Here is a 24835-nt window from a genome sequence, read left to right as displayed (position 1 = left end):
GCAGCTCGTCCTGCTCTCCTCTCCTAGGGCCATGTTCTGGCTGTAGGGCCATGCTGAGCTGGGATCACCCTCTGCTAAGGGGACAAATGCCCTTGTGCCCAACAGAGCACCTCTGGGACAGGCCAAGCCCAGGGAAAGGAGGGTCCCAGCCCCACAGGCAAGCCCCCCACTGAGGGAGCTGAGCATGGGGCTGCATGCCAGCACCCACCTCCTACCTGGGGAAAGCAGGGGCAGCCAGCAACTTTCTGCAACTTTATTTGAAATGAATGGTTTCCAGAGACACAGGGTTAGTCCTAACACCCTGTTATCACTACAACAAGACCGGTGAGTGGCTCACTCTCCACATGGACACAGAACAGAGGGCCCCAGGCCAAGGCCCTGAACAATATATACAGGCTCAACAAACAGTGCTGAGACCCATGTACAGCTCAGGAAAACCAACCAGAACACGAGGAGGGGCAGGAGGCAGCAGGGAACAGCACGGCAGGAGCCCAGCCCACTCTAGGCAGGGTGCTGGGGTCCTGCAACTCTGGGAGGGAGGAGAGGCCAAGCAGATCCCCTCGCTTCTGCCAGCGGCTGCCTGAGCCTGGAGCAGGAGCAGAGGGACCTGCCACTGCCACCAGCACCCCAGCCAGCTTGCAATGCTGGTGGCAGCTCGCCCTGCGGAAAGGGGCTACACCAGGAATGAGGACAGTGGGGAGGGAAGGGCAGCACTGGCACAGACCCGTGTCAGTCAGTTTTCTGCCAACTCAGAAAACATTGACAAAATTGAGGGAGACAGCCCAGCTGGGTCTCTGACCCCACGTTCCAGCACCAACTTGTCTGCTCCCAACAGCCAGCCCTGGCCAACCCCACCCCTGGAAACAACTCTGCCCCTACCCAACAGCTCACGCTCTGCCAGCAGTCCTTCCCTGCTGCCCTGAAAGCACTGTCCCACTGCAGCAGAGCTACCGTTCCTGCCGTGCCACGTGCAGCTTCTGTGAGCTGATATCAAGGGAAGGGGGGAATTTAAAAGCCTCAGAGCCTGCTGGTCCCAGGCAGCGCTCTGCCATATTGTGTGGTTCCTGCCTCGGGGCAGAGGGAGAAGGGGTTAATGTCAGAGTTGGGGGTAGGGGCTGCAGCCCTGGGGAATAGGAGGACGGGGTGGAAAAGGGGCCACCACCCTGGTGGCTTTGCCACCTCTGTGCTGCAGGGGCTGGCCCCAAGGAAGATGGCCCACCTGGCACTGGGACAGGGCTGAGCACAGGCGCCACGTAGGTAGGAAAGGCCTGTTATGAGCAGGATGAGATGTCGTTTAACAATGTGGGGACAGCACTGCTGCAGTCCATGCCCCACGCTGTGCTGCACGGCTCCCAGAACAGGAGTCATGGAGATGAGGTGTCCAAGGCTGGAACAGAATGAGCCCAGCAGCATCTTGTGCTTAGTCCATATCATCCTCCAGGCTGCTGAGCCGGCTGTGCTCCTCGTAGATCTCCCTCACCACCAGGATGCGGTTCAGCATGCTTTCCAGCATGCTCCTGTCCATGGGGATGACTGAATACCAAAGTGGGGACTCGGCGATGCACGACCTCTCAGGCTGCAGGTAGAAGATGTCGTTGCGGTTCCGCATACTCTCAGGACTGTAAGAAGAACAGAAAGTGAGACCTAGGACAACAATAGCAGGGGCTCAGAAGGCCTGGCTTGCCCTCTCAATTATTAACGGGGGCTCAAGTCTCTCATCTTCTGGGCAAGACCAGGCTATGCACTGTAGTCTTCACTCCAAAGTAAACTCCCTAACCAATAAAGCAGACATGCCATGCACCCCTCCACGTCTTTCAAGAAATAAAGAATGAAAGCAGACAGAAAAGTGCTCTCTCAACCACAGTCTACGAGCAGAGCAGACCCTGGTCAAGGCTTAACGCTCATGGAAGAACATGCAGAGAGCAGCAGCTACTCCACTGGCTATCCCTAAAACTGAGAGGTGGCCCCAAAACAACACAAGCCTCTGATCCAGAAAAGCCTCACCATTTGGAGAGATAAAACTCGTAGAACTTGACAGGGCATCGAAGCGGGTTCATCTTGTTCTCCCGCTGCTCCAACATTGGCACCTCCTCCTCACGCTTCCTCTTTCCAGTGCTACCATCTGCAAAGGGGGGGGACAGAGTAGGATCACAGCTGGGACATGACGGAGAAGGCAGGGAGAGGGACAAAGAGATGTTCTGTCAGACCCTACCTCGGCCTTTCTTTTGCTTGGCAGGAGCACAGTAGCGGATGCTCACCATCTTCGTGACACCACGGGCTGTGGTGCACTTGCGGGACTGCCGTACTACATTGGTGAAGGAGAGCTGCATGTGCTCCTCTGCTGTCTGCAGCCCAAAGAACTTAGTGTTGAAGAACATAAGGGTGTTAAGGAGCACAAAGGGTGAGTAAACGCCCAGCTGCTTGCACTCCCATAGGTGCTCCTCCTCGACACGTGAGAAGACTGTGTCTGTAATACAGAGGAAGAACCAGGTCAACACCCACAGTGGCCTTGTGTTCTTTCAGGAGGGAACTAGAACAATGTGCCTGCCAGCAGTGGCTGGGAGCCAGCCCCAAGCATCTGAAGAACGTGTGTCTGGAGCAATCCCTTCTCCTCCAAGTTCAACTCAGTGCTGACACTTCACAATGCCCGCTTTCCCACAAGGTTCCTCCTTCAGAGCCATCAATGGACCCTAACCCTGCCCATTCCACGGCACAGGCAAATCTCAGCCCAGAATCTCAATAAATCCTAACGGATCATATCATAAACGACCGTGAAGTGGACTCAGGTCAGTGCTCCACCTCACCGTGGGGGATAATAGAAAAGCCATCGCCTTTCTGGACACACAGGTCTGGAGCTGAAGGCCTCCACCTGGAACAGCCATCATGCAGAGGAGTGGCTACAGCAACTACAAGACACCATAGGGAAGGAAGCCCAGATTGTGGCATCATGCAAAGCCTCTGCAAAGCTCTAAGGCAGTCTGTTCACAAGGTAGCATGACAGCAACCATGGCCAACATTCAGAACAGTGTGCAGGGCTTTCCGACAGACTGGGAAGGGAAAGACATGGGCCTCCACACCTGTTGGTTTGGTATCCTCCTTACTAAAGGGTTCAGACACCAGTGAAATTTACTATTGTAAAGGTTAGAACTGCTCCAATAAACAAAGCAGCCACGCTCTACTCCCAGCCATTCTGACTCTGGGAAACAAAGTTGCTGAGGCATAAACCAGACTGGCCCTGCTGTCAGTATGGGTCAGGATGACCCTAAAATGCAGTGGAACAGCACTGCCTGTGCCAAGAGAGAAGACTGAGGCTGGAGGAACGCAAACAGACTGGAGGATCCAATGCAAGAAGCACAAATGGGTTATGTATGCATGCTAAGTTAAGGTAATATGGAGACACATACTGTTTGGTAAGACTGTGGGTTGCCAGCCACTCAGGGACTTGTTCAGCTCCTGCACGAAGGTCAGGTAGTAAAGGTCTGTAAATATATTCACCATACGATTGTTCTCAAGCAGGTACTAGAAAGAACAGAACACACAGTCAAGAGAGACAGCGGTACCTGGAGTGCAAATCCTTCCCATAAAGCCCAGGACACACGCAGAACCCAGGCTTGCACAGGCAGAGTTGCAGAGCAGATGCTCAGCTAAAAGCAACCATTCCTGAAAGCTGTGAGAAACTGCAGGACATCACAAAGCAGAACTGATGAATGAGAAGGGACTGAGACTGAATTTGGAGAGTTTACTCGGCCTTCCTCCAGGATGTGCTCCTTGGGTGCAAAGACAGGGAATGCCTGTCACCTCCCACTGGGCTCAGGAACAAAGACTAAACTGGGTAGGTTGCTGTCATAGGTCTCCAGAAGGCAAAATAAAGGGCAAGAACTCTCCCTCACCAGATGTGACCCCCAGGCCTGGCTGGGAAGGAAGTGAGGACAACAAGCTTTCCCTCACCTGCTGGATGCCAAGGCAAAGGTAATAGATGCTGTCCGGTTCATAGCGCTCCCCATTGGGCCGTGTTATTTCCTTGACAAACTGAGCCAGGCCATAGTTGAGTTCAGCTGCCGTGCAGGCCAGGATGTCTTCTTTGATCCTTATGGGCTTGGCTGTGGAAACAAATACTGCAGCCTCAGACAATATCCTTCAAGGTGAGAAGCACCTCGATGGGCTGGGATCCAGCTGCTGGGAGGTGTCTGCCACTTCACCCCACACAGACAGGAAACTTACGGCCAAAGCGCAGCTCCTCTCCCTTGCTGGTCTCTCCCCCTGCGTACTTGGCTTGCACCCAGGACTTCCAAGCATTCACACCATATGAGTAGTTCAGTGCTGTGCAGCTGGGCTGACTGCTCATTGAGTCCCGGGAACAGCTTTCAGAGAGCACCAGACGTTTCTGTCCCTGCAGAGAGGTAGGTGTACTGTGAGATTAGGCACGTACCTGGGACAGATGCAAGATTCCCAGCTGCTCCTCAGACCTGCTGGCAGCTAGTTCCTTCCCAGTGTGCCTGTGCCAATGCCAGCAGGCATCCTTCTGCTGACAACCAAGCTAACAAGACCCATTAGTTATGAGAACCACAGGCAGAGAAGAGGCCAGCTCTCACATGGCATGCTGCATTCAGGGCTGCTCCATAATAACAGGTACATATTTCCATTCAGAGAGTGGCCTACAGGCCAGGTATATCCTGAAGGGAGGGAGTACAACCTCCTCAGCACATCTCACCACAGACTACATCCCAGTTGGCAGCTCCCACTCCAAATCCACAAGGCTCTGAGCAGGAAGTACCCACTAAGAGCTCACCTTTCGGACAGCACGAGGCAGCTCTTGCTCTGTGGACACATCTTCTGGGCCCACCAGCCCACAGTCAAAGAGGAAATCCACACTGGGGTTGATGTATAGAGGGTCTGAAAGGAAACACACAAATAAGAGATCAGCTGATCTGGGAGACAGCTACATCCTGCCCCCAACAGAGAAAACAGGCAGGCATCTAAGACAAGCTGCCCTTCTGGTCTGGTTCTTACAGCCAGCTGTAGAGGGAACACACAGCCCAAAACCTTGTACCCTCCACTACTGCCTGGCACAAACATTTATCCACAGCCCAATAAGGGGCTCTATCACCTGCCAGAGTTGCAACATTTCTCAGGCTAACCAGAACCCAAAAATGTGTTTAAAACAGCTGGAACATCTCTCATCCCTTCATTCCAGGCCAGCAGTGGTGACAGCCTGGCACAAGTGCCTCAATTCTCTGTCCTCTGCTGCTACTATGCTGCCTCAGCACTGCTGTGCATGTCTGTCCCTTTTTCCCAACCTTCTGCCCTCTGACAGACACACACAGCAATTCTGCCATTTCCCAATATGTCATGCACTGTCCAGGCCTCTCCTGGGCTTTGCTGGATCCTCTGGAATCGTTATCTGTAAGCAACTATCACCTTTGCCCTACACTTTGTGCTGTCAGAATCAGCTTCTCATTCTCCCTTTACTGCAGACCTATGGCCTCAGGAGGTCAGTTAGCCAAAAAACACAGACTTGTTATAAAGTGGTGGTCTCACCCCTGCTGCAAGCAGTCACCTGCAAGACCCCCAGCTCCTGGCCTCAAGCAGGGTCAGTCAGTGGGCACGGGGAGGTAAGTTCACACAAGTCTTAATGCTGCTGGCAAAGGTAGGCTGAGGGCAGCAGGAGGACCCTGCTGCAGCATGAGCAACCCCCTTAGTGAAGCAGCCCCCTGCTTCACCAAGCTCTTACTCTTAGGGAAGTCAGCCTCCAGGTCCTGGCCTGGCTCATCGAGGACATTTGCCATCTTGACAGCCATAGCCAACACATCGTCCCTTGCTGGTCCAAAGAGATCACAGTCCTCCAGGAGACCTTCTGCACTCTGGTTACTCACCAGGTCTGCAATGCAAAAGCAGATCAGAAACATAGCTTGCAAAAAAACTGCTTTGTCTCTTTTCCACGCAACAGGTGGAAAATGAAGTCAGGCTCCCTAGGGCACAGTCCTGTGCTCAGATCGGCCCCACAATACGTGCAGTGCCCAGCTTGAAATTAGATCTTTGTCCTCAGCCCGACACAGCCCCAGTCACTAGGGATTGAGGAACGCAGCCCCCAGCTAAAAAGACCTGTGAGGTCAGGGCTGCTAGTCTTCTGTCTGGGGAGTTACTTAAGGTAAGAGCCTGAACAGCCATATGAATAAATTAGTGGACACGTGCCAAGACTGGCACTCCCAAAGCAGACAGCGGCAGACTCTGCTCCTTGCTGCAGGTCTCCCCTCCTGCTACCTCCTCAGCAGCAGCTGAGGGCTTGCTCTACTCTGCTCTTTCTCAAAGGCTTTGGAGGAGCTGCAATCTGGGCAGGCATTCTGGTTTCAGGAGCAGGTAAATCACTGAGCCACAGCAGAACATACCACACAGGTCCGAGGAGGCTTTGTCCAGTTCCTCAGCCTCCGCAATCATCTCTGCCATGGCCAGGATGTCAGCCTCCAGAGGATTGGAGGGGATCTTCACCTTCAGCTCCTCAATTGTCTCCACAATCTTATCCGCACTCTCCAGCGTGGTGGGTAGAAACATTGGCACAGGCACCTGTTGACAGCAGCACAGCAGGCAGAGATCAGATGTGCTGTGCCCATACGGGGTTCTGGTTCAGCCAACTGCTGTAAAAGCAGAGGCAGGAGAAGAGGACAGAGAAGCAGGAAAACTACAGCGAGGCAGGACTGAGACAGAGAACACAAGCAGGTGAAGTGTGTCGCTTACCGGGACAGGCATGGAGAAAGGCACAGGTACTTTCTGGCAGTACATATGCATAGGCACAGGCACGAAGATCGGGACTGGGATTGGCAACACAATCACCTGGGGCTTCCAGTCAGCCTCTGACAAGAGCAAAAGTACATCAGTGAGCTGGCTCCCAGCAGCTCCTCCACCCAGCCTAGCTGCGCACTGCCATGCCCACACAGCCAACCGGCACCACAGCCCTTCCAGGCATCAGCATCTGACTTATAGGCAGAGCTGAAGCAGCAGCAAGCCAGACAGCCCTGCAGCAGGAGAGGCTTGCCTTAGCAAGAGGGGCAAGCCCTGCTCTTATGTGGCCCCTCTGAGAGATCTAGATACACTTTGTATATGCTAGGGACAACATGCATGCACCCAATGGCAGCTTCACAGCGGATCCTGCTCGACAGACAGCCCCTCGGGTAAGATGAAGATCTCCTGAGGAAAAGAAGCTTCCTTAGGTATTGTAAGAGAGGTGGAATTGCACTGCAGTGCTCCTTTTGTTGCTGGTGAAAATGGACTCTCTACCTCCATCCAGGGCTGTGCATGCCTCGCACATCCCTGGCATTCCCTCAGCATGATGCCAAACACTCAGCTGTTCTATAGAGTATTTCAAGCTGGATTCACATCCAGCCTGGAGCAGAGACATGCTGCCTTCCTTTCCGAAATGCACATTTAGTCCTGCAGTTAGCTGTGCCTCATTGTCCTACCTGTCTGACATCCTTTGGACTTCATTTCTACTTTGCAGGAAACACCCCGGTTCTGCATCAGTGGTTTGCACATGGCAGCTTTGTTCTTCCGAGGGGTGGCTGGAACTGGAGGAGGTGGGGGAGGCGGCGCAGCTGGAGACATGTGGGCTGAGGAGGTCTTTGATGACAGCTGAGGAAATGCAGAAAGCAGGAGGTTGGTGCCCACTGAAAGCAGCACTATCTCTTTTCAACCACTGGTACAGCCTCCTGGAGCCTGGCAGTGCACAGCACACATTATATGTGCTTCCACAGTTACATCTGGGCAACAGGCTGCCAAGCTGACGGTGGCAGGGGATAAACCTGCATGGGATCTCTGCAGTCAGCAGGAAGTTTGGCACTGGTGAGCAGCAGGGAGTGCAATGGGACTGTGACTATGGCCAGGCACAGATGAGCACCGTGCAAAGAGGAGCCAGCAGTGCAAACTGCTGCGGTGCCCATGCTTCATTCCTGGGCAACAGTTACCCACCCCCCTCTCAGGAGATGTGCTGATGTTGCCCTGCCCAGAAGCTCATATCAGCTCCCACTGCTCAGGCCACTACCATTAAAATGCACTGGTTACAGGAGAATGAGATCTCCACAGCCAATTGCAGATCTGAGATCTGAGTGAGGACAGCTTCCGCGTGCTATCTAGCAAACTGCTATCTCCAGCAGACCTTACCATGTTAGTCTCTGCCTTCTGATGGGAAGAGGCGGGTGGTTTTGTTTCTGAAGATTGACCTGTAAGAGAAAGCAACGTCTTTTAGTTCAAGAGCTCTCCAGCTGACAGGTCCCACTGCTGGGACTGGAGGTGGCAGCAGCCACAGGCAGGAGGGCAGTGATGGGCTCCCCAGGAACCGCTCCTGGCCACTCCAGGAACAGTCAGTCATTCCAACAATCTCTGGCCCTAGCACCTTTGAAGACACTACAGCTCCACAATCAAGTCATTGCCATGTCAATCTGTGTTCCCTTGTAGTCCACCCCATCCCCATCACAGCAGGTCAGGAGAAATCCCAGCCCCTTGTAGAGAGAGGACGCCAGGGCTCTATTCCCAGCTCTGCCTACTGGCTTGCTGTACCGAGCCATGGCCCCTCCCTGTGCCTCCATCTCCCTGCCATAATATCTTGGCAAAGTGCTTCGAGATCCCTGGGAAGAAGGTGACAGAGCTAACAGCAGTGTTATAAGGTATCCCAGAAAGTACAGAGACAGCTTTGCCCAGCATTAGAGATGCAAAAGAGAAGGGATCACTGGCAGATAAGAGGCGTGCATGGCAGACACTGCTCTCAGATGGTGACAGTACCATCCTTGCTGGGACGATAATTCCAGCTCAGCTGCTTTGCAAAGCACCTGCACCCATCTCAAAGGCTACTGAGCTAAAAGAGCACCTTCATCCAAGCCTCCCGTGAACCCTGGTTACCCTTGTGACTGTGAAAAAGAAGTGCCTTCTACAGCACTGACCCACCATGGGCCGTGTGTGAAGGAGATGCCTGCAAGGAAAGCAGCACCCAGATGGAGCACAGCAGGTCCACTTGCACCTCCTACAGATAGGTCCCCAGGAAAGACCCAGCCTCCTCGAGCACCAATACACAGGCACTTGCACTGTGTAGCTCCCTGTGTCCCAAGGAAAACCCAGGGACTTTGCTCTTCAGTAAAAAGAGGAGCAGCAAAGCCATTCAAGGAAGCTCTCCAGCCTACAGCTGGGCATTCAGCCACAGGATGTGCAACCATCTCAGTGGGTCCAAGAGTTCCCCATGGCCCACCCAAAGTGGGCAGCAAGTTTAGGTGGGAGACGTGGATGGCTTGGATGGAGAAAGACAAGCTGCGGAGTAGAGTAAAAGCAGAGTCTTTGCTATAGCACAATCAAAGCAAAGGTCCCACGGGGCAAAGATTTAAGACTGTGGGAAATAAGAAAATCCTCCCACCACAAAGCTCCACACACTGCATGTTCAGGCTCTCAAGAAAGCCGTGGCTTGGTCTTTACTCTCAGAACACCAGCAAGGAGCTGCCAAGGCATTAATTGCACCAAGCATGACTTCTAGCCCTCTCTCCTTTACAGCTGGATGGCTCTATACAGAACCAGTTCCCTTTGGAAGCCTCTGGGCACAGTTCTGTGGCAGGAGCTCCTCAGTCACTTGTTACACACACACTGTTCCAAGCAGAGGAGAGGCCACTCTTACTGTTAGCAAGCTCCCTGAGGATCACCAGGCAGACAGAAGCTGCTGGAATTAATGGTTTTAGGCAACCACTGGCTGCAAAAAAAAGCAAGCGGTCAGCAGCAATGCCCAAGATGGGCCTAAAATCCAAGCAGTCCCTTGCAAGCTTGCAACACTGCTGCCAGGTGCACAGAAGAGCCTGGCTGGACCAGGCAGAAGCTGTTCCTCACCAGCACTGACAAGCTGCTCCTCCTGAAACACCCTGCACAGCCCGCTGGGCTGGAAAGCTCTGTGTAAGCACATAGCAGCAGTAGCTCCAGCACCCTTCCAATGCAAACTGACCAGTACACCACAGTCCCAGGACAAAGCCGTCCACACCTTTCCCACAGCTGGCAGAGGACAGGCGTACCAGAACACAGAAGACTCGGTGCCACCAGCAGCACTTGCACTTTGGCTTTTACCAAGCCTGGAGAACATGCTCATCTGAGCACTCACCACTACCAAAGGGCATTTCCTTGCTTGCCCTCAGAGTCTTCTGCCTGGCAAGCACGCGGAAAGGCAGAAGGGGGAAGGGCACTGCACCAAGTGCCAAACAGCAAAGCTCCTGGGGGCCTCCAGAGACAAGATGGAGGGTGGTGGTCAGGTCCTGGCAGTTGGAGGTGGTGGAGAGAGTACTTAAAGAGTCTTGTGGTACGTCTCCAAGAGGCAAGGGCCAAATGGCATGAAATAGATGCTTCCCTTGGTAGGCAGTGGCTTGCTTGCTGTGCCTGTGTTCCCACAGCAGTGTTACTGATGCCTCACAGGTAAGATGCCTTGAAAGCAGGGGACAAATCAAATGACAAGGTTAAGGTTGTAAAATCACGCAGTGAGCTACAAGAGATGGCAAGGTCAATGCCTCTTCCTCCACTGGGGCAGCAGCTCAGTGCCCCATCAAGCAGTCTCTCTCTGGACACCCCAGTGCCAGCTGAAACCAACAGTTTTTTGTCCAGGTCACCTCAGTGCGTTGCCACTTGAGCTGTCACCTCACCCGGTGCTTTACAGAGCATGGCTCTTGGAAGACAGGTTGGGACTCCCCTGGCTGGGGGAACTGTCTGCTTCTGGCAGAGCAGCTCTGCTTTGCTCTCGAAGCAGTTCTGATATCCAGGATTTCCCTCATCTTGCCATTTGCCCACTGCTGTCAGAAGAGAGGCCTCAAGAAGAGCCTGAAGATGGAGAACGAGGTCTCTCAAAGGAAGATCCTCCTCTTGGTTTCCCCTCCTCAGTGTACCCTAGTCAGGGTTCTACACCTCTTGAAATCCCAGGGGGCTTCAAAGCCCTTAGCCTGCAATACTGGTATCAGTCGAAGCCTGATGAACTGAAGGAAGTCACGTCACAAACTGCAGGCATTCTGTTAACTAGATCAAACAGATTACCTAGAAGATTGTGGCCTCTGAACAGACCAAGCAGAATGAATCTACACGAGTGTCCAAGGGCCATGCGATGTCTTGTCACTGTCACTATGAGCACCTTCCATCCTGAGGGACCCCAAAGCACTTTGTAATCTTCCGTAAGTAACTGGCTCAAGTTAACGATAGGAAATGAGGCAACAGGCAGTGAAAATCTCCTCTCCAGCTGGAACTCCACGGATGCAGAATGGGGTTATCCGGGACACGGGGTTGGCAATTCCCCAAAGCTGCAGCAACCTTTTGGTAGGACTCCAATCTAACTTCACAGGACAGAGTGCCTCCAGCGGCTCTGTGCTCCCTCAAGATTGGTCTAGGTTCAGCTCTGGCTGAGGAGAGCCCACCTACAGCATCACCAGCACCACTTCCTGCAGCACCCTGTGTTTTCCTTGAATGCTTCCCATCCAAGCACTGACCTGGCCCAATCCTGATTAGTTTATGAGATCTGAGAAGGTCACAGCTGGGAGGTGGTGTGGGGCTGCAGGTGGATTATCATGCCAAGCCACGCTGTCCCCTAACCCTGCAAATCGAGCTCTCCGCTGGCAACATGAGGATGGAATCGCCCATTAAATCCCTGAGTATCCTCGCTAAGAGTGTGAGCTACAGGCAGCACGCTGGCACCGGCTCCTCCCGTCTGGGCCCTGTGTGTCATAGAACCATAGACGTTAGAGATGGAGAAGCCCCATTAGGTCCCACTCCGTGCTTTCCCCCCCCAAGGGCCAGTGCAGGATTGTTCCCTAGCGTCTCATCCAGTCCCAGGCGGGAAGCTTCCACCCCTTGCTGTTCGGTCTTCCCTGTGTCTCTCAGACTGAGCTATGCAGGTCCCCTCCCTCCCTCCTACTCACTGTTCAGCAGGCTCTCGGGCCCCTTCTGCGTGTCCAGGTTGGGCTGGTTCTGTTGGTTGTAAAATCTCAGCAGACACTGCTGGTTGCAGAAGTGTTTGATTTGCCCTCGCCAGTGGATGGTTTCCAGCAGCTTCCCCTGACGCTTGCAGGCATGGCACCGAGCTGCCTAAAGCCCGCATCAGCAGGAGAGAAACAACGAGTAACTAACCACACCCCCTCCGAGTGCAACACAACTCTCCAGTGAAAGGTGCACATGGCAAGGTGCTGTGAGCTTCCCCACAGCAGTGCCCTGCCAGTGCCAGCCGGGTCTCCAGCGGTGCGAGCTTCTCCCTGCAGCACTAGCCGCGGATCCAGCACTGTGAGCTTCCTCAGTGCAGTGCTCTGGCAGGATCAGCTGGGGACTCCAGCTACGTGAGCTTCCCCGTAGCAGTGTCCCGTCATTGCCAGGCAGGACTCCAGCAGTGCCAGGTTCTCCGCAGCAGTGCCAGCCAGACTCCAGCAGTGCGAGCTTCCTCAGCGCAATGCCCACTTATCTGGGTGCCGTGCCCACCACAGCACTTAGCACAAGCTGCCAGTGCCAATACTGACCTTGAAGTACCAGAGCAAGTATTTGCTTTTGCAGTCTTCACTACAGAAGTCCCAGGTGCTGCCCTCCAGCTGCTCGGTGACCGCCCGCTGGCAGGTCTGAGAACAGTAGGTGCAGGTGATGCAGCACAGGCCCAGGTTCTTGGTGAAATCCTGTTTGTAAAGAAGCACACACCCTGCGGAGAAACAATAGGAGTGAAACCTTCCCAGGATGAACTGGGGGCCTCCCTGACCCAAACATGACCAGAATCCAGGTCTGCGGAGACAACAGAGCACACGCAACACACTGTAGGGAACAATCCAGCACTGGCCCCTGGGGCTGGGATAAGATGGGACCTCACGGGGACTTGCCATCTCTCACCTCCATGCTTCTAGGAAGAGTCTGACTCCAACCTCCTGTGTGCAGGAACCCAGCAGGCAGGGCAAGGCCAGGTCAGGCCAGCCCAGACGCAAGAGCGTAGAAGTGCATGATGACAGGAGGAGCGGAGCTGCCACCTGCTGTCTCCCCAGCCCCCAGAGAGAGAAAAGCTGTGAGAAAGCCCTCCCCAAGGACACAACGAATGGTAAAGATCTTGCCCTAGGGCCTGGCTGGACAGCAAGCCATCCCCACTGACAGTCCTCCCTTCACTGCACTGATGAGGCTCTTGCCCCAGGGCCTGGCTAGACAGTCTCCCCACTGTTCCACTCCATGCTCTCTTCTCCTCCCCCAGCAAGGGCTGGCATGGGGGCTCTGCCTCTCCCGTGCCTTCCCCAAGTACCTTCGCTGCAGAAGTTCTTCTCCACCCCTGAGAAGCGGATCTTCTCATGCAGCAGCTTCTCCTGCTTGCAGTGCTCACACTGAGACACTACCCCACGTAGCCGCTTGAAGTCCTCGCAGCAATCCTTGCAGCAGAACTGATATATCTTGTCCTGCCAAAAAGACCGCCACCAGGTCAGGCAGGCTGCCAGCAGGTCCCTGTGCTTCCCAGAGAAGCCTATGGGTCTGAGACAAGTCCCCAGCTCCCCTGGCAGGGCTTGGCAGAGGAGATCTCCTCCCACCCTTCTGACACGCTGCTGATCAGCAGAGCAGCACTCAGGCACATCTCCAGGCACGTCTCTGTGGCCAAGGCATGCAGAGCAATGGCTCAGAAAGGGCTCTCCTTTGAGCAGGGGGAGGAAGAGCTCTGCGGTCCTCGTGGGGGTTGACCTCAGCCTCCACATCGCCCTGAGGAAAGTCCTCACCTGCCAGTCTAGGATCTCTGGCTTCCCGGTGAATAGATTGTGGCAGTAATGGCAGTTCAGGTGGATCCCACCTTCCGGGCTGGTGTGCTGTAGAAGACAAAGACAGCTCATGGAGAGGGGGGCACACAGAGGGCAGCAAGCACCCGTTCTGCACTGCCACCAGTCGTCCTGCCTGCTCCACTGACCACAGCACTCCATCTGCCCCTGCTCACACCTGCGCTGGCTACCGCTGTCAGTGACTCACAGTCAGTCCACCAGATCACATCTCAAGCTCCTGCAGAGCAGATTCCTGAGTAATTCCACTTCGCTCCCAATGTTCTGGGTCCAGTTCTTCTCCAGAAGGCATTTTCAGGCTCCCACCCCTCTGCATTTGAGCACACTCAGATGGTGGCTCCACTACCTCTTCTGAGTCTTTCTCTAAAAGATCTTGAAGCCCGGTTTCCATTTTCAGAGTAATGTAACTACAAAATGCATGCAGCCATTCTCATCCCACGTTCCTCTGCTAGATTAAATAGCCGTTTAATACTTGGTGTGTTGTCCACAGGGATATCTTCATTAATAAAGCAATCTTCCAGGTTTTTATTCTGATCATCTCAGATGAGGTGCTCTGTCAGTGCCCTTTTTTTTGAGGCTCTGTGCAACTTTGTGGCTTTTCTTCAGCATACTTCTTCTTTTTCTTCAGCATTAATAATAACTTGGGCATTGGATGAACATCCTTCCTACCTGTGCAGTATTCTAGGTAGATCTTTTGCTTCTTCGCCCCCTAACTCCTCACTTCCTGCTCTTCTGCTTGGTTTTACAATGACATAATCCTTCCTCTCATAGCTGTAAACTGAGGCACTCATGCTTAATGGCCTATCTGCTGCAATCAAGAGGCTTTTTTTCTAAATCCTTACTCTCCACGACTCACATCCCCACATTACCTAACTAAGGCTGATCTTGCACTGAACTCCAAGTACACATTAGGAGGAACCAACCTTGTCAAGGAATCCAATCGCTTTTGCTGTGTATGACTGCCCTGGCCTCAGCATCAGTTAACACTTCACCAGTTTTTGTTTCATCTGCACAATTTTAGTATGCTTACTTTGACTTTATTTCCAGATGACTGATGAAGACGTTCGACTACTTGGGTTTAATACTGATCCCTGAGAAGCCATCTTGAAGCACTCTTGATCAAGTGCGTGCTGAGATCTGTCAGTAAGATGGATCCTAATCCAGGTTATGCATGGCTTTAACGTCACTTTACAATGCTGATTTTACATGGCTGTAACTCCAACATCTTATGAAGTCTACAACTGTAAAGACATGTCAGCTACCCCTTATACACACAACACATGATCTTAGCCAACTATTACACCACAATAAAGAACAGAGATAGGAAACAATAACAAACAGACAAACAGACACTGCAACTGCCACAAAATAACTTTCCTGCTCTAGATTCTCTGTGTTTTCTCAGTTGCCCAAGGCATATCCTGGTCTAAGTTTCCCAGGTCTTCTCCTGTTGCTTTGCTCTTTGGCAACTGTATAGAACAGATATTCTTCCAGTTGCCTTTGAATACTATGAACATGTAATGTATGCCCAAACTCAATACCAGAAAACTCAACATCATCAGTCAAGCCCTTGAGGACTACTAGACATGAGGTATTCCAGTCTGCTGGTTGTAAATTTTTAGGCAACATGACCTAGAAGACTTCTGTTTCTTGGTGATCTCTGGCTCAGAGAGCAGCTCTGCCTCTTTCCATGCTAGCAGGTGCCTATGGTGCTTTGCTAGCTTACTTGCAGCACCCTTGTAAGGCCACTATGTTCCAAACTACCCATGCAATGCAGCTCTGTGCTGCACTCCTACTTGGCATAACCTGATAGACTGGAGAGAATTACAGACAGTCTTACTCCAAGTGAAGTGAGGGGAAGGTAGGGCCAAGACCAAGGAATTAAGCAACTGCAGTCATTAGAATGACTGTGCTCCAGTAGAGATTTTCTTATGGACACTCCCTGAGGAGCCTGAAGAAGCTGCAGCCTCTGCTAAGTGTGAAAAGAGGCAGGAGCTCTAGGGCCCAGCCCAGCATGAAGGATTTTTCAGTACCTGGAATTTGGTCCAGCAGCTGGGGCTGCAGAATTGGTAGACAACCTGGTCTGTCTTGTTGTAATAGCAGGGTTCAGATAGACTCTTTCTGCAGAAGCTGCAGGGCCTAGGGGGACCTGATGAAACAGACAGGAATTGGTGAGGGCAGCAGTACAGGACGTGGGTCTAGATTCTGAGGATGGCATGCAATCTACTCACTCATCCTCAGTCAAGCTATTACCAAAAAATTAAGGGACAAGAACACCAGGAAACAAAGAGCACCAGATTCTGCTAGGACAGAAATGTTAAACATGGATGGGAAGCAGACTGGCTCAAAGAACTGATCCTGGCTATATGGAAATTTGGACAAAACAGCTTGCATTACTCCATCAGTCATCAGAGACCATACCCACTCCTGAACACAGTGGTAATCTATGTAATGGGAAGGACAATGCCAGCACAGTAGGGTGCTACAACTGCCTCCTGCATTCTTAAGAACAGTAACAGACACTACCCCTCAGCACTACAATGGCTACAGGTTGCAATGGGTACCTCCCTCTCCAAATCTCTTTCACTTATCTCCCTGGACTCCACCCCAGACACCTTCCCACCTTCTTTCCAGCCTCATCCACAAGCAATAAAAAGTACAAAGAAAGGAGTTGAGTAGAAAGGTGATTGAATCACTGTATAAAGGTCCTTACCAACCAAGCCCGACTGCTTCACTTTGTGGGAGGTAGTGCAGCAAATGGAGCAGAACAGTCCCATCTTGCCACTGCGGTCCACATTGGGCAGCATGTCAAAGTTTTTGCACAGTGTCTTGCACCACATACAAGGGTAGACTCGGGTGTTCTTCTGCAAACACAGAGCACAACAGAGCTGTCAGGGAGCCCAACACAGCCTGTAAGTCCCTGTCTTCATACTCTACTCCACTACTGCGTCACCACAGGGCAGCTCTCCTGCAGGAAAGACCTGATGTGAAAGCCAGGTTCACAGTCTGTAGGCTCAGGTTGTAGTCAAAAAACCTGCCTTTGGCACCCCTGCTTCTCATTTCAAGGGTGCTCTGGAAAGAATACAAGACTTGGAAGTCCCATCAGGACAGTTAAGTGAAGTCTACTCAGGCTACAGATACAACCAAGCTTTGGGGAGGCATCCTAAAGATGCCATCTCACGCTAACTGCATTTACCTGTGGAACTGCCCTGTCCAGCTGCGTCCGAGTGTTTGACCTGTGCTTGGGTCCAAGATGGGCCCCAACCAGTAGAACTAAGTTCTGTTTCAAAGTTTCTTCACAACAATATCTTAAGACATTTTGTCAGCAATAGAAGGCCAAGGAGGTTCAAGCTGCCTGCTAATGTGTAAAGTGTCCTGTGCCAAACTGAAGAAAGGAGATGAGTGCCCAAAGAGGAGCCCCCTTTCCTGCAACCCCCAGCAGCTGACTCCACACACCTTCTTGTAACTGTTGAGACAGCTAGAGTTGCAGAAGCGCTTTTGCTGGCCTTCATGGAAGAGGTACTCCACGGGCATGCCCTTACTGTATATGTAAAGTCCACAGTAGTCACAACAGTTGGTTTTCAGCCCCTTGGTGGCTCGGAACTTGGTGAAGCAGGCGTCGCTGCAAATGCGGTGAACTACATTCCCATTGCTGACCTCATGCTGGATCTGCAGAGACAAAATTGCTGTCACTCTCACAGAACACCGCTGGCCTCTCTCCCACACATGCACCCTGATACAACCACCCCTGGGAGAATGAGCTGGTACACTAAAACTCTGACAAGTGCCATGCTGGGAGCTGCTGGGGACTCAGGTTGGGCTCTGGTCAAAAGCCAGAAAAGCAAGTGGGAGAGTGGAGTGGCAGAAAGCAACAATCTGCAGGCTGGGGAGAAACAGAAGCCTTATTTCTGGGATTAAGAGCTGCTTCACAGTAAGAAGGAAAAATGTGGGAGTGAGTCCAAGGCAGTTCTGGAACTAAGGCTTCAAACCATTGGAGAACCCAGCAAACGCCCAGTGATGGTCCCAGGCAGTGCCAACGGCCTTGGATCCAGGACAAGAGAAAGACGAGATGTGCTTACCTCACCGGGTTTATGGCAGACACTGCAACGGATGATGTCTGAGGGGTCTGCAAACTGAGGTGCTGGTCTCTGTTGCTGGGCCTCATAGAGGGAGAGACAGACAGAGGTGCAGAACTCGTGGAAAGAGCCACCTGAACCAATCTGGGCAACCACAGAGTCCCTGGTATTCCAGATCTCCCTGGGGATCAAATGGAGACACGTCAGCACAAGAACACACCAGCACGGCCACTAAGCAAGCTGCAGTGAAGGAACTTGTTATCCCAAGGGAGTGACCGAAATGGTCCCACATCAGCTTCTGCCCCAGCCCAGAGGGGTGGTGCGTGAAGATGAAACATGCAGGAGTTTGTCTTGAGAGCACACAGAGATAAGGGGAATTAAGCCAGGCAGGGAGAGACAATAAATAACATAAAGGGAGTGGAAGGAGGATGGGATGCGTGAAGAAGACATGGCATGATAGCTGACAGAGGAAGGGTGACACAGGTGACAAAGGAAGCACAGGGGTCACAGGGTTGTGGGGAAAATGCAGTGGGTCACAAGCAGGGGATGAGTGAGGAGAGGGGAACGATGACACACTTTTTACAGAAGGTGCATATCTTCTTGCCATGAGGTCTTTTCGAGAAGGTGGTGAGACAGGAGCTGGAGCAGAAGAGCTGAGGGAGTCCTTTCCGTTGGTAGGCAGTCTGGCCCTTCTGCAGCGGGGTCCGGCAGTTGGCACACGTCATCTTAGCAACAGAACGGGCAGCTCGCTGAGCTACCTGAGTGCGTAACGACATGCGAGTCGAGCGGCGGGTACGGAAAGGAACAAAGTCCTCATCATTGGGATCATCCACCATCGCATCAGAATCTTCGTCAGAGACCGGAACTGCAATGCAGCAAAGAGAAGATATGGTCCATTAGGAACTAAGATAAAGTTGTGCCATGAGAGGCACACTGGGGCTGTCTGGGGTCATCTTTCTGCAGTGTGTTTAAATGCTTTGTACCTTCCTAAGCAGGATGATAAAGGGACCCTGAAAAGATACTCTGCTGGAATTGGAGATGAGCTGGAAGGTTCTTAAGCAAACTGGTCTTAAGTAAAGTTCCCCTCTAAGAAAAGTCATAAGGTGGAGCAGATGCCTGAAGTGTAAACACTGCAACAGAAAGCCCTCCAAGAACCAGGAAACATTAAAGGGAGCAAGCTGGATCACCAGCCGCTTCTCCAGCACAGGCAATGACTGACCGACAGTGAAATGTAAGAAAATGTCAGTGCAACACTAGATATAAGGGAGGACAGAGATTTCCTGTATTTCTACAGGCAAGTCCCCAAAATGCAGCCTTCCTTCAGACAGCCTGACAGCATAGAGGCAAAGGAAGAAAGGTTCTGGCTGAGGAAATGAAAGATGGGTTTCCTGGGAACATCCCTGGAGTTTCACCCTATTATTAGTTGATGTTTATTGACTATAAACCACTGTAAAGATACTGCAACTCTCTACTCCCTTACCCTGAGACAGTAAGGCAAGTATCCTGAAATGGAAACTCTAGGGGTGAAGGGACCTCTCCTATATAACAGGAACATCTAAATTGAAGCTCCATGGTCCTTACTCCCTGTTCACAACACAAACTGCCTGTCTGCACTGGGCCCAGGACTTGCCCTAGGGCTGAACTCAGGTGATGGCCAACGCTGGTTACTCACTGCTCTCAGCAGAGTTCACAGTTTCAGGCCTGGCAGTTTCTGATCTTCTGGCTCGTTCACTTCTTTTCTCCTAGAAGAGATTCAGAAAATGTGTAGACTGACCATTTGCGAGAACAACAATGGATAAATATCCCAGATCACTGGGCAGTTTCAGTTTCTGAGCTTTAAATTCCCACTAACTTGGCTGAAAGAAGGATAAACCTCCATAGATATCCGACAAGAGTTGGCCACGTCAGGGGGAAGAGGGGAAAGCAGCCTTATGGGAATGATGTTCCATCTGGGGGTGGTAGGGACAGATACACTGAAGCCACGTGTATAGCACAGTGGCATTACACAGGGATCACTCCATCACTGCAGACATGCAAACTCCTTCCCAGAGGGCTGATAAGACAGCCAGTGTCTCTCAATGAGCCACCCTCAGTGTTCCCACAGCATACGTACTTGACTCCTCACCTTCTCAGTTTGGGGCACACTTCCCTTCCAAGATTGGCCTTCTGCAACAGAAGCACAGAAGAAACTTAAATGCGACACCTTGCTTCTCACCAACAGAAGAGCACTGAAGCTGTTCAAACGCAGCTGCCCTTTGGGCCAGTCTGCATATATATAGCCTCAGACAGAGCCAGCTATTCTGGTGGAGTTCAGACACAGGAAAGCTCCTAAACCGACCACCTGTAGGTATAGATAAATACATGTGGTCTGGGAGAAGTCCTGTACAGGAGACCTTCCTGCATGCAGGAAGGCTGGGCAGCTGCCTCTAGCTGCATGACTGTGGGGACTGAGCACCTCCTGAGGATGGCCAGCTTGGACAGTGGGACTCTGCCTATTGGAAATCTTCACCTCCAACAAAGACTCCAAGGATAAGGAGAAAGATGTGCAGCAGCATTTTTATCATGGAAGCTCCGCGCTGACACAAGCATTAAAAATCAAAGTTAAAGCTATGAAAACCAGAGCGAGAGCTTGTGCACACCAAAAGAACAGCTTCCAGAACATTAATCCAGGTAAGCGAGATGCTTTTCCCATATTTAGTCCATCAGTAACATCACTGATTTCCAAGGTAAAGGAAGACAGGACAAGTTGGAGCTCAGATCAACCTCCAAATTCACAGGAGTGCAGCCCAGCAGCCTTCTGAGCAAGAGGAAGCCAAGCCATGCAGAAACTACAACCTACCTGCTGGTAGTGCAGCTTCCTCTGCCTTCAGTCCAGTGCTTTCACTCAGTAAGTTGTTCTCATCATCATTCCATTCCTCTGCTTTCTTTTCCTGGGCGGGCTCAGAGGGCAGAGCTGCCATACTGCTGTCTGGGCTCAGCTCCACCTCTGCATCCCCCGGCAGTCCTTCCCTCTGCACAGGTGAGCTTTTCCTCGGTGCCTTCAACCTCGTCTTTTTTGACTGTTTAAGGCTGAGTTGTGGAGGGGCTACTGGTGGACTTGATGGTTGTGCTGTGGTTTCTTCTGTGGCTGGGGCATTGCTGAGGTCTCCAGAGTCAGGAGCAGGCTGTGAAGGTGATTCAGGGCCGTTGTCATCAGACAGTGCAGGAATAGCAGCAGCACTGTCTTCCTTTAGGTCCCCAGCATTAGTTTTTGGTGCATCCTCCCCTTCTTTCTGTGTTTCTGGAACAAGGGCTTCTTTAGGGATGGCAGAGGAGTCCCCCATCCCACCCTCCCCATCCTGGGAAGGCTGTGCCTTACACAGCTCATCCAGATCCTCTGATTTATTTAGCTCCAACGAAACAGCAGTTCCATCCAGGTCACCTAAGACACCAGGTTTCTCCAGGACGTCCGAGACAGTACTGGACTTATCTAGATTGAGGTCATCTGATTTGTTTTGTTCAGACAGGCTGTCTCCTTTCTCCTGAAGGCCTAAGTCCCTGTCTGCAGTCATCTGCTTGGACTGAGCCCAGTCTGAGGGCCGAAGAACTGAAGCTTCCTGGGTAGAAGCCGTTTGGGAACCTAGGAGATCCTCCCCAAACTCCATGTCAGCAGGAAGATCGCCAATGAGTGGTTTGTCAGGCAGAGAAAGGGGGTCCAGAGATCCCGACATTTCACTAGAATCCATTTAGATGATGACAGCTGGAAACGAGAGAGAGATCTGCAAGTTAATGACAACCAATCTAACAGGGCATGAATTGCCTTCTCTTCTGAACACTGCTGGAGTGAACCGAGGCCTGGCAGGATTGGTAGCAATACCCAGCACACCAGCAAACCAATCACAGCTCTGGTGAGGTTACAGAACTATGAAGCCAAAAAGCAGCAGCAAGACACAGCAGTTCAACAAAGCCAACCCTTCAGAAATCTCTCTGCCATCCACACACCTCACCACGGCGTGGCAAACAGACTTGCTTATGATAAAGGACACAGAGGGATGTCAGAAATTACTTGGAGCACCAGTTCAGGAGGCTTCTCACGACCATTCTGCCGTGCATAACAACCTGTTCTCTGCCTTCTGCTGTGTTTCACCAGGCTCAAATGATGTGGCCCCTCCTTTCTCCTGATCTGTTATCACACAGCTCCCCTATCTTCTAAAATTTCTTTTCTCTTGACACAGAGGCAGAAATAAGTTCTTTATATCTCTGTCGTCTCAGTCTTGAACAAGACAGAGTGTGATAAGACACATGAATTTTTTCAGAGGACAGATATAAACGATGTCATAACTTAACTACAGCTAGAATGCCAGAGCTGGGGGAGATTATGGAAGGTGGCAGAAAGGAAACTGGAAAAGCCCATGATGTTAAAAGCAGCCATAAGAGGAAGAACAGCAAAGTATGCACGAGCATGCAATGCAGTCAGGAAGAAAGAGCAGTGTGACTGTGCATGGCACTCGCACGGGGAGCTGCAATGCTTGCTGCTACCAGCAGACGGCCAAAGCCACAGCCCAGCTCTGCAGCCAGCAGCACCGGCAGGCAGAGAAGCCAAGATCAGGTGAGGCAAGAAAGCATTTACATTCCTATCAGCTAATAATGCACTATGTCTCCACAAAAAGATAGAAGCTGAAGAGGGGAAGGGAGCTGGATTCTGCAAAGTGGCGATGCAGAGGAAGAGCTGATAGAGCATCATGTCCCCACAGCAGGCTGAACTCCACACTATGGGGAAGGAAGGCGATGTAATCAGAAGACATGGCAACAGCCTATCCCCTTAGCAGGACCATTCTAATCCTAAATCTGGCACTGTTTTGAGCTCTGAAGCAGAACATTGCTGCTTGTTTGGGGCTTACTGCAAGCACATCTATACCAGTAAAGAAGGAAGGGTGAAATGATTTCAGTGGTGATGGCTGATCAGTTCTTCACATCCTTTCCTCTGGAAGGATCCCCACACCCACAGATGGTTCACTCACAACTAAATAGGAAATATTTGGATTGAGAATGTGCCTGACTTCTGAACCTCGTTTCAGCAGGGCTCGGGGAATTGTGCTCTACAGGTCATTATCTCTTTGTTTGATCCAAAAAACATGGCAATGTTTTCAGCTTCAGCAGCAGATAAGCAGTGAAGCACCGAAGTTGTCATCTCCAGCATCTCAGCAAGTTTCACCACTAAGGACTGATTGCTCCATTCGTTTTCTTCAGCTACACAGGAGACAAAGCCTCCAGAACGAGCCAATCCTGCAGCAAAGCAGAATGTGAGGCGTGCATTAAAGCGGGTGACAGGAAGAACAAAGCAAAACAGAAGCAGAGACATTTGAAAGGGAGGCCGTGAGGATTTGAAGCAGGTGAGAATCCCCTCCGGATCAACGTGTTTTCTGCTGCTCCAGATACAAGCAGTGCTTGCTTCTGCAAGCTGTCCCCTGCCCACATATCCAGGCAGACAGCAGACCTTACAGCAATGCAGCAGGAAGGTCGAGCCACTCAAATGAACAAAGAAAGTTGATTCACACCCTTTGCACAAGTCTGCAATGAACCACTGAGGTGATATTCCTATGGTATGGAGAGACCTTGGGAAAAAATCTGGGGCATGAGGAATTCATTTTGGCCCTCCCGCCCAGATGACAGCACGGGCAACAGTCTATGAACACCCACCAACCTGCTGTGCTACTCATGTGCTCTTCAAATAAACTGACAGCACATGGTTTCAACAGCGTATGCCTCAGCACTGCCTTCAGACTCTGGGCCTACTCAAATACCTTGTTTCTATTCCCACCAAGAAGGGATACCTGGGGAGAGAGCATAAGGAACAGAACAGGACCATCAGTCGCTGAACAACTGCTTGGATTGAGCTGCACTGAAAGCACTGCTGGACAAATCCTCTATGGATTGGCTCTGAAGCAGTTTATATTCAGATCTTCTGAAAGTTCCCATTGCAATTCATTCTTCTATTTACCATTCTGTTCTAAAAAGAAGTTTCTGTGCTGCAGGAGAAATCTGTGACAAGGAGATAGGGAGGCAGAGAGGTGCTGACATCTGACATATTTATAATAGTCTGGAAAAGCTGCGGGAGTCAGTGTGGTGATGGACGCAAAACGATGCTGCAAGTAGTTTGGGTGGGAAAGGAGGAACATCTCTGCCCACCACTGAAATCCTGTCCCCTTGACAGCAGTCTTCACAGTGACTTTCAGCTGCCCAGGATCAAGAAGGCAGCCTACAGGGCAGGGGCGAAGGATGCTCTGCAGCCCTGTCGGCTGCTCTAAGCTGAACTCTACCTGAGCAAATGAGAGCTGCTGAGCTGCAGCAAGGTAAGAAATGCTGCTTCCATTTGCCCCAGGCTTTCCAATTCATCCGGACTTTCTGCTGAGCTTCACAGCGCGTTACGCTGCCAACCGAATGTGAACTTCACCTCCTGGTAAGGTCTCTTCTCACTACCTCCAGCAGACGAATAATAGCTGATTGTTTCTGGCAGATGCTGAAATGATCCACCACATTTCCACCCTCCTTTTTCATTCCATCTGCCTGAAAGCCTATTGCTTTCCAGCCACATACCTGGCAACAAGGGAAGCACACTGGAGCACGACACTGCTAAAGAGAGGAGACTGCCGAAATCCTGCTCATCCACAGAGGGTGAGACTGCAAGCTGACAGTGAAGCCCTCTGCACAACAGCACAGCGCTTCTCAGGCAGCACCCAGAGCTTCCAAAGAGGCCATGGGACCCCACCAACACATGGGACTTGGCAGCGGGTAACTCTGACCATCAAACCCAACAGGTGTGAAAGAAGAGACCTGCCCTATCGTTCCACCAAAGAGAGGGCACAAGGGTCTTCTCTTGGACCAGGAAGCTCCATGGGGACACCCAGAGACACCTGGTGACTAGCTTATTAAAAACACAATGAGAGACATCACTGGCGCTTAACAGCACACATCTCCCACATCTGAGTGTCTTTGTTCAGCTGACTGTTA

At 51.7% G+C, this 24835-nt stretch overlaps 1 protein-coding gene across 2 annotated transcripts in view; it reads right to left on the bottom strand.

Moving 5' to 3' along the window:
• Positions 1-238: 238 nt before the first annotated feature.
• The window catches only part of ZMYM3 (zinc finger MYM-type containing 3), a 28411-nt gene continuing 3814 nt past the window's right edge, over positions 239-24835 (bottom strand). Inside the window, exons 1-25 of one of the 2 annotated variants that reach the window (XM_015860140.3) lie at positions 23529-23643; positions 20685-21584; positions 19959-20011; positions 19518-19587; positions 18422-18710; positions 17849-18026; positions 17226-17438; positions 16483-16633; positions 15803-15918; positions 13716-13802; positions 13253-13403; positions 12498-12670; positions 11910-12075; positions 8152-8210; positions 7455-7623; positions 6733-6848; positions 6387-6561; positions 5732-5878; positions 4790-4893; positions 4222-4390; positions 3949-4100; positions 3405-3519; positions 2213-2467; positions 2005-2122; positions 239-1619 (exon numbers count right to left, since the gene is read on the bottom strand). In XM_015860140.3, the coding sequence (XP_015715626.2) occupies positions 1421-1619; positions 2005-2122; positions 2213-2467; positions 3405-3519; positions 3949-4100; positions 4222-4390; positions 4790-4893; positions 5732-5878; positions 6387-6561; positions 6733-6848; positions 7455-7623; positions 8152-8210; positions 11910-12075; positions 12498-12670; positions 13253-13403; positions 13716-13802; positions 15803-15918; positions 16483-16633; positions 17226-17438; positions 17849-18026; positions 18422-18710; positions 19518-19587; positions 19959-20011; positions 20685-21570 (4311 nt within the window). In that variant the 5' untranslated portion in view covers positions 21571-21584; positions 23529-23643 and the 3' untranslated portion in view covers positions 239-1420. Of the gene's footprint in view, positions 1620-2004; positions 2123-2212; positions 2468-3404; positions 3520-3948; positions 4101-4221; positions 4391-4789; positions 4894-5731; positions 5879-6386; positions 6562-6732; positions 6849-7454; positions 7624-8151; positions 8211-11909; positions 12076-12497; positions 12671-13252; positions 13404-13715; positions 13803-15802; positions 15919-16482; positions 16634-17225; positions 17439-17848; positions 18027-18421; positions 18711-19517; positions 19588-19958; positions 20012-20684; positions 21585-23528; positions 23644-24835 lie in introns of those variants that run through there. The other variant, XM_015860139.3, reaches the window with a different exon arrangement.

Source organism: Coturnix japonica, chromosome 4, assembly GCF_054131305.1.
Source record: "Coturnix japonica strain WE chromosome 4, WE-NBRP24, whole genome shotgun sequence".
NCBI classification, from domain to species: domain Eukaryota; kingdom Metazoa; phylum Chordata; class Aves; order Galliformes; family Phasianidae; genus Coturnix; species Coturnix japonica.
This window is presented reverse-complemented; position numbering and strand designations above follow the sequence as displayed.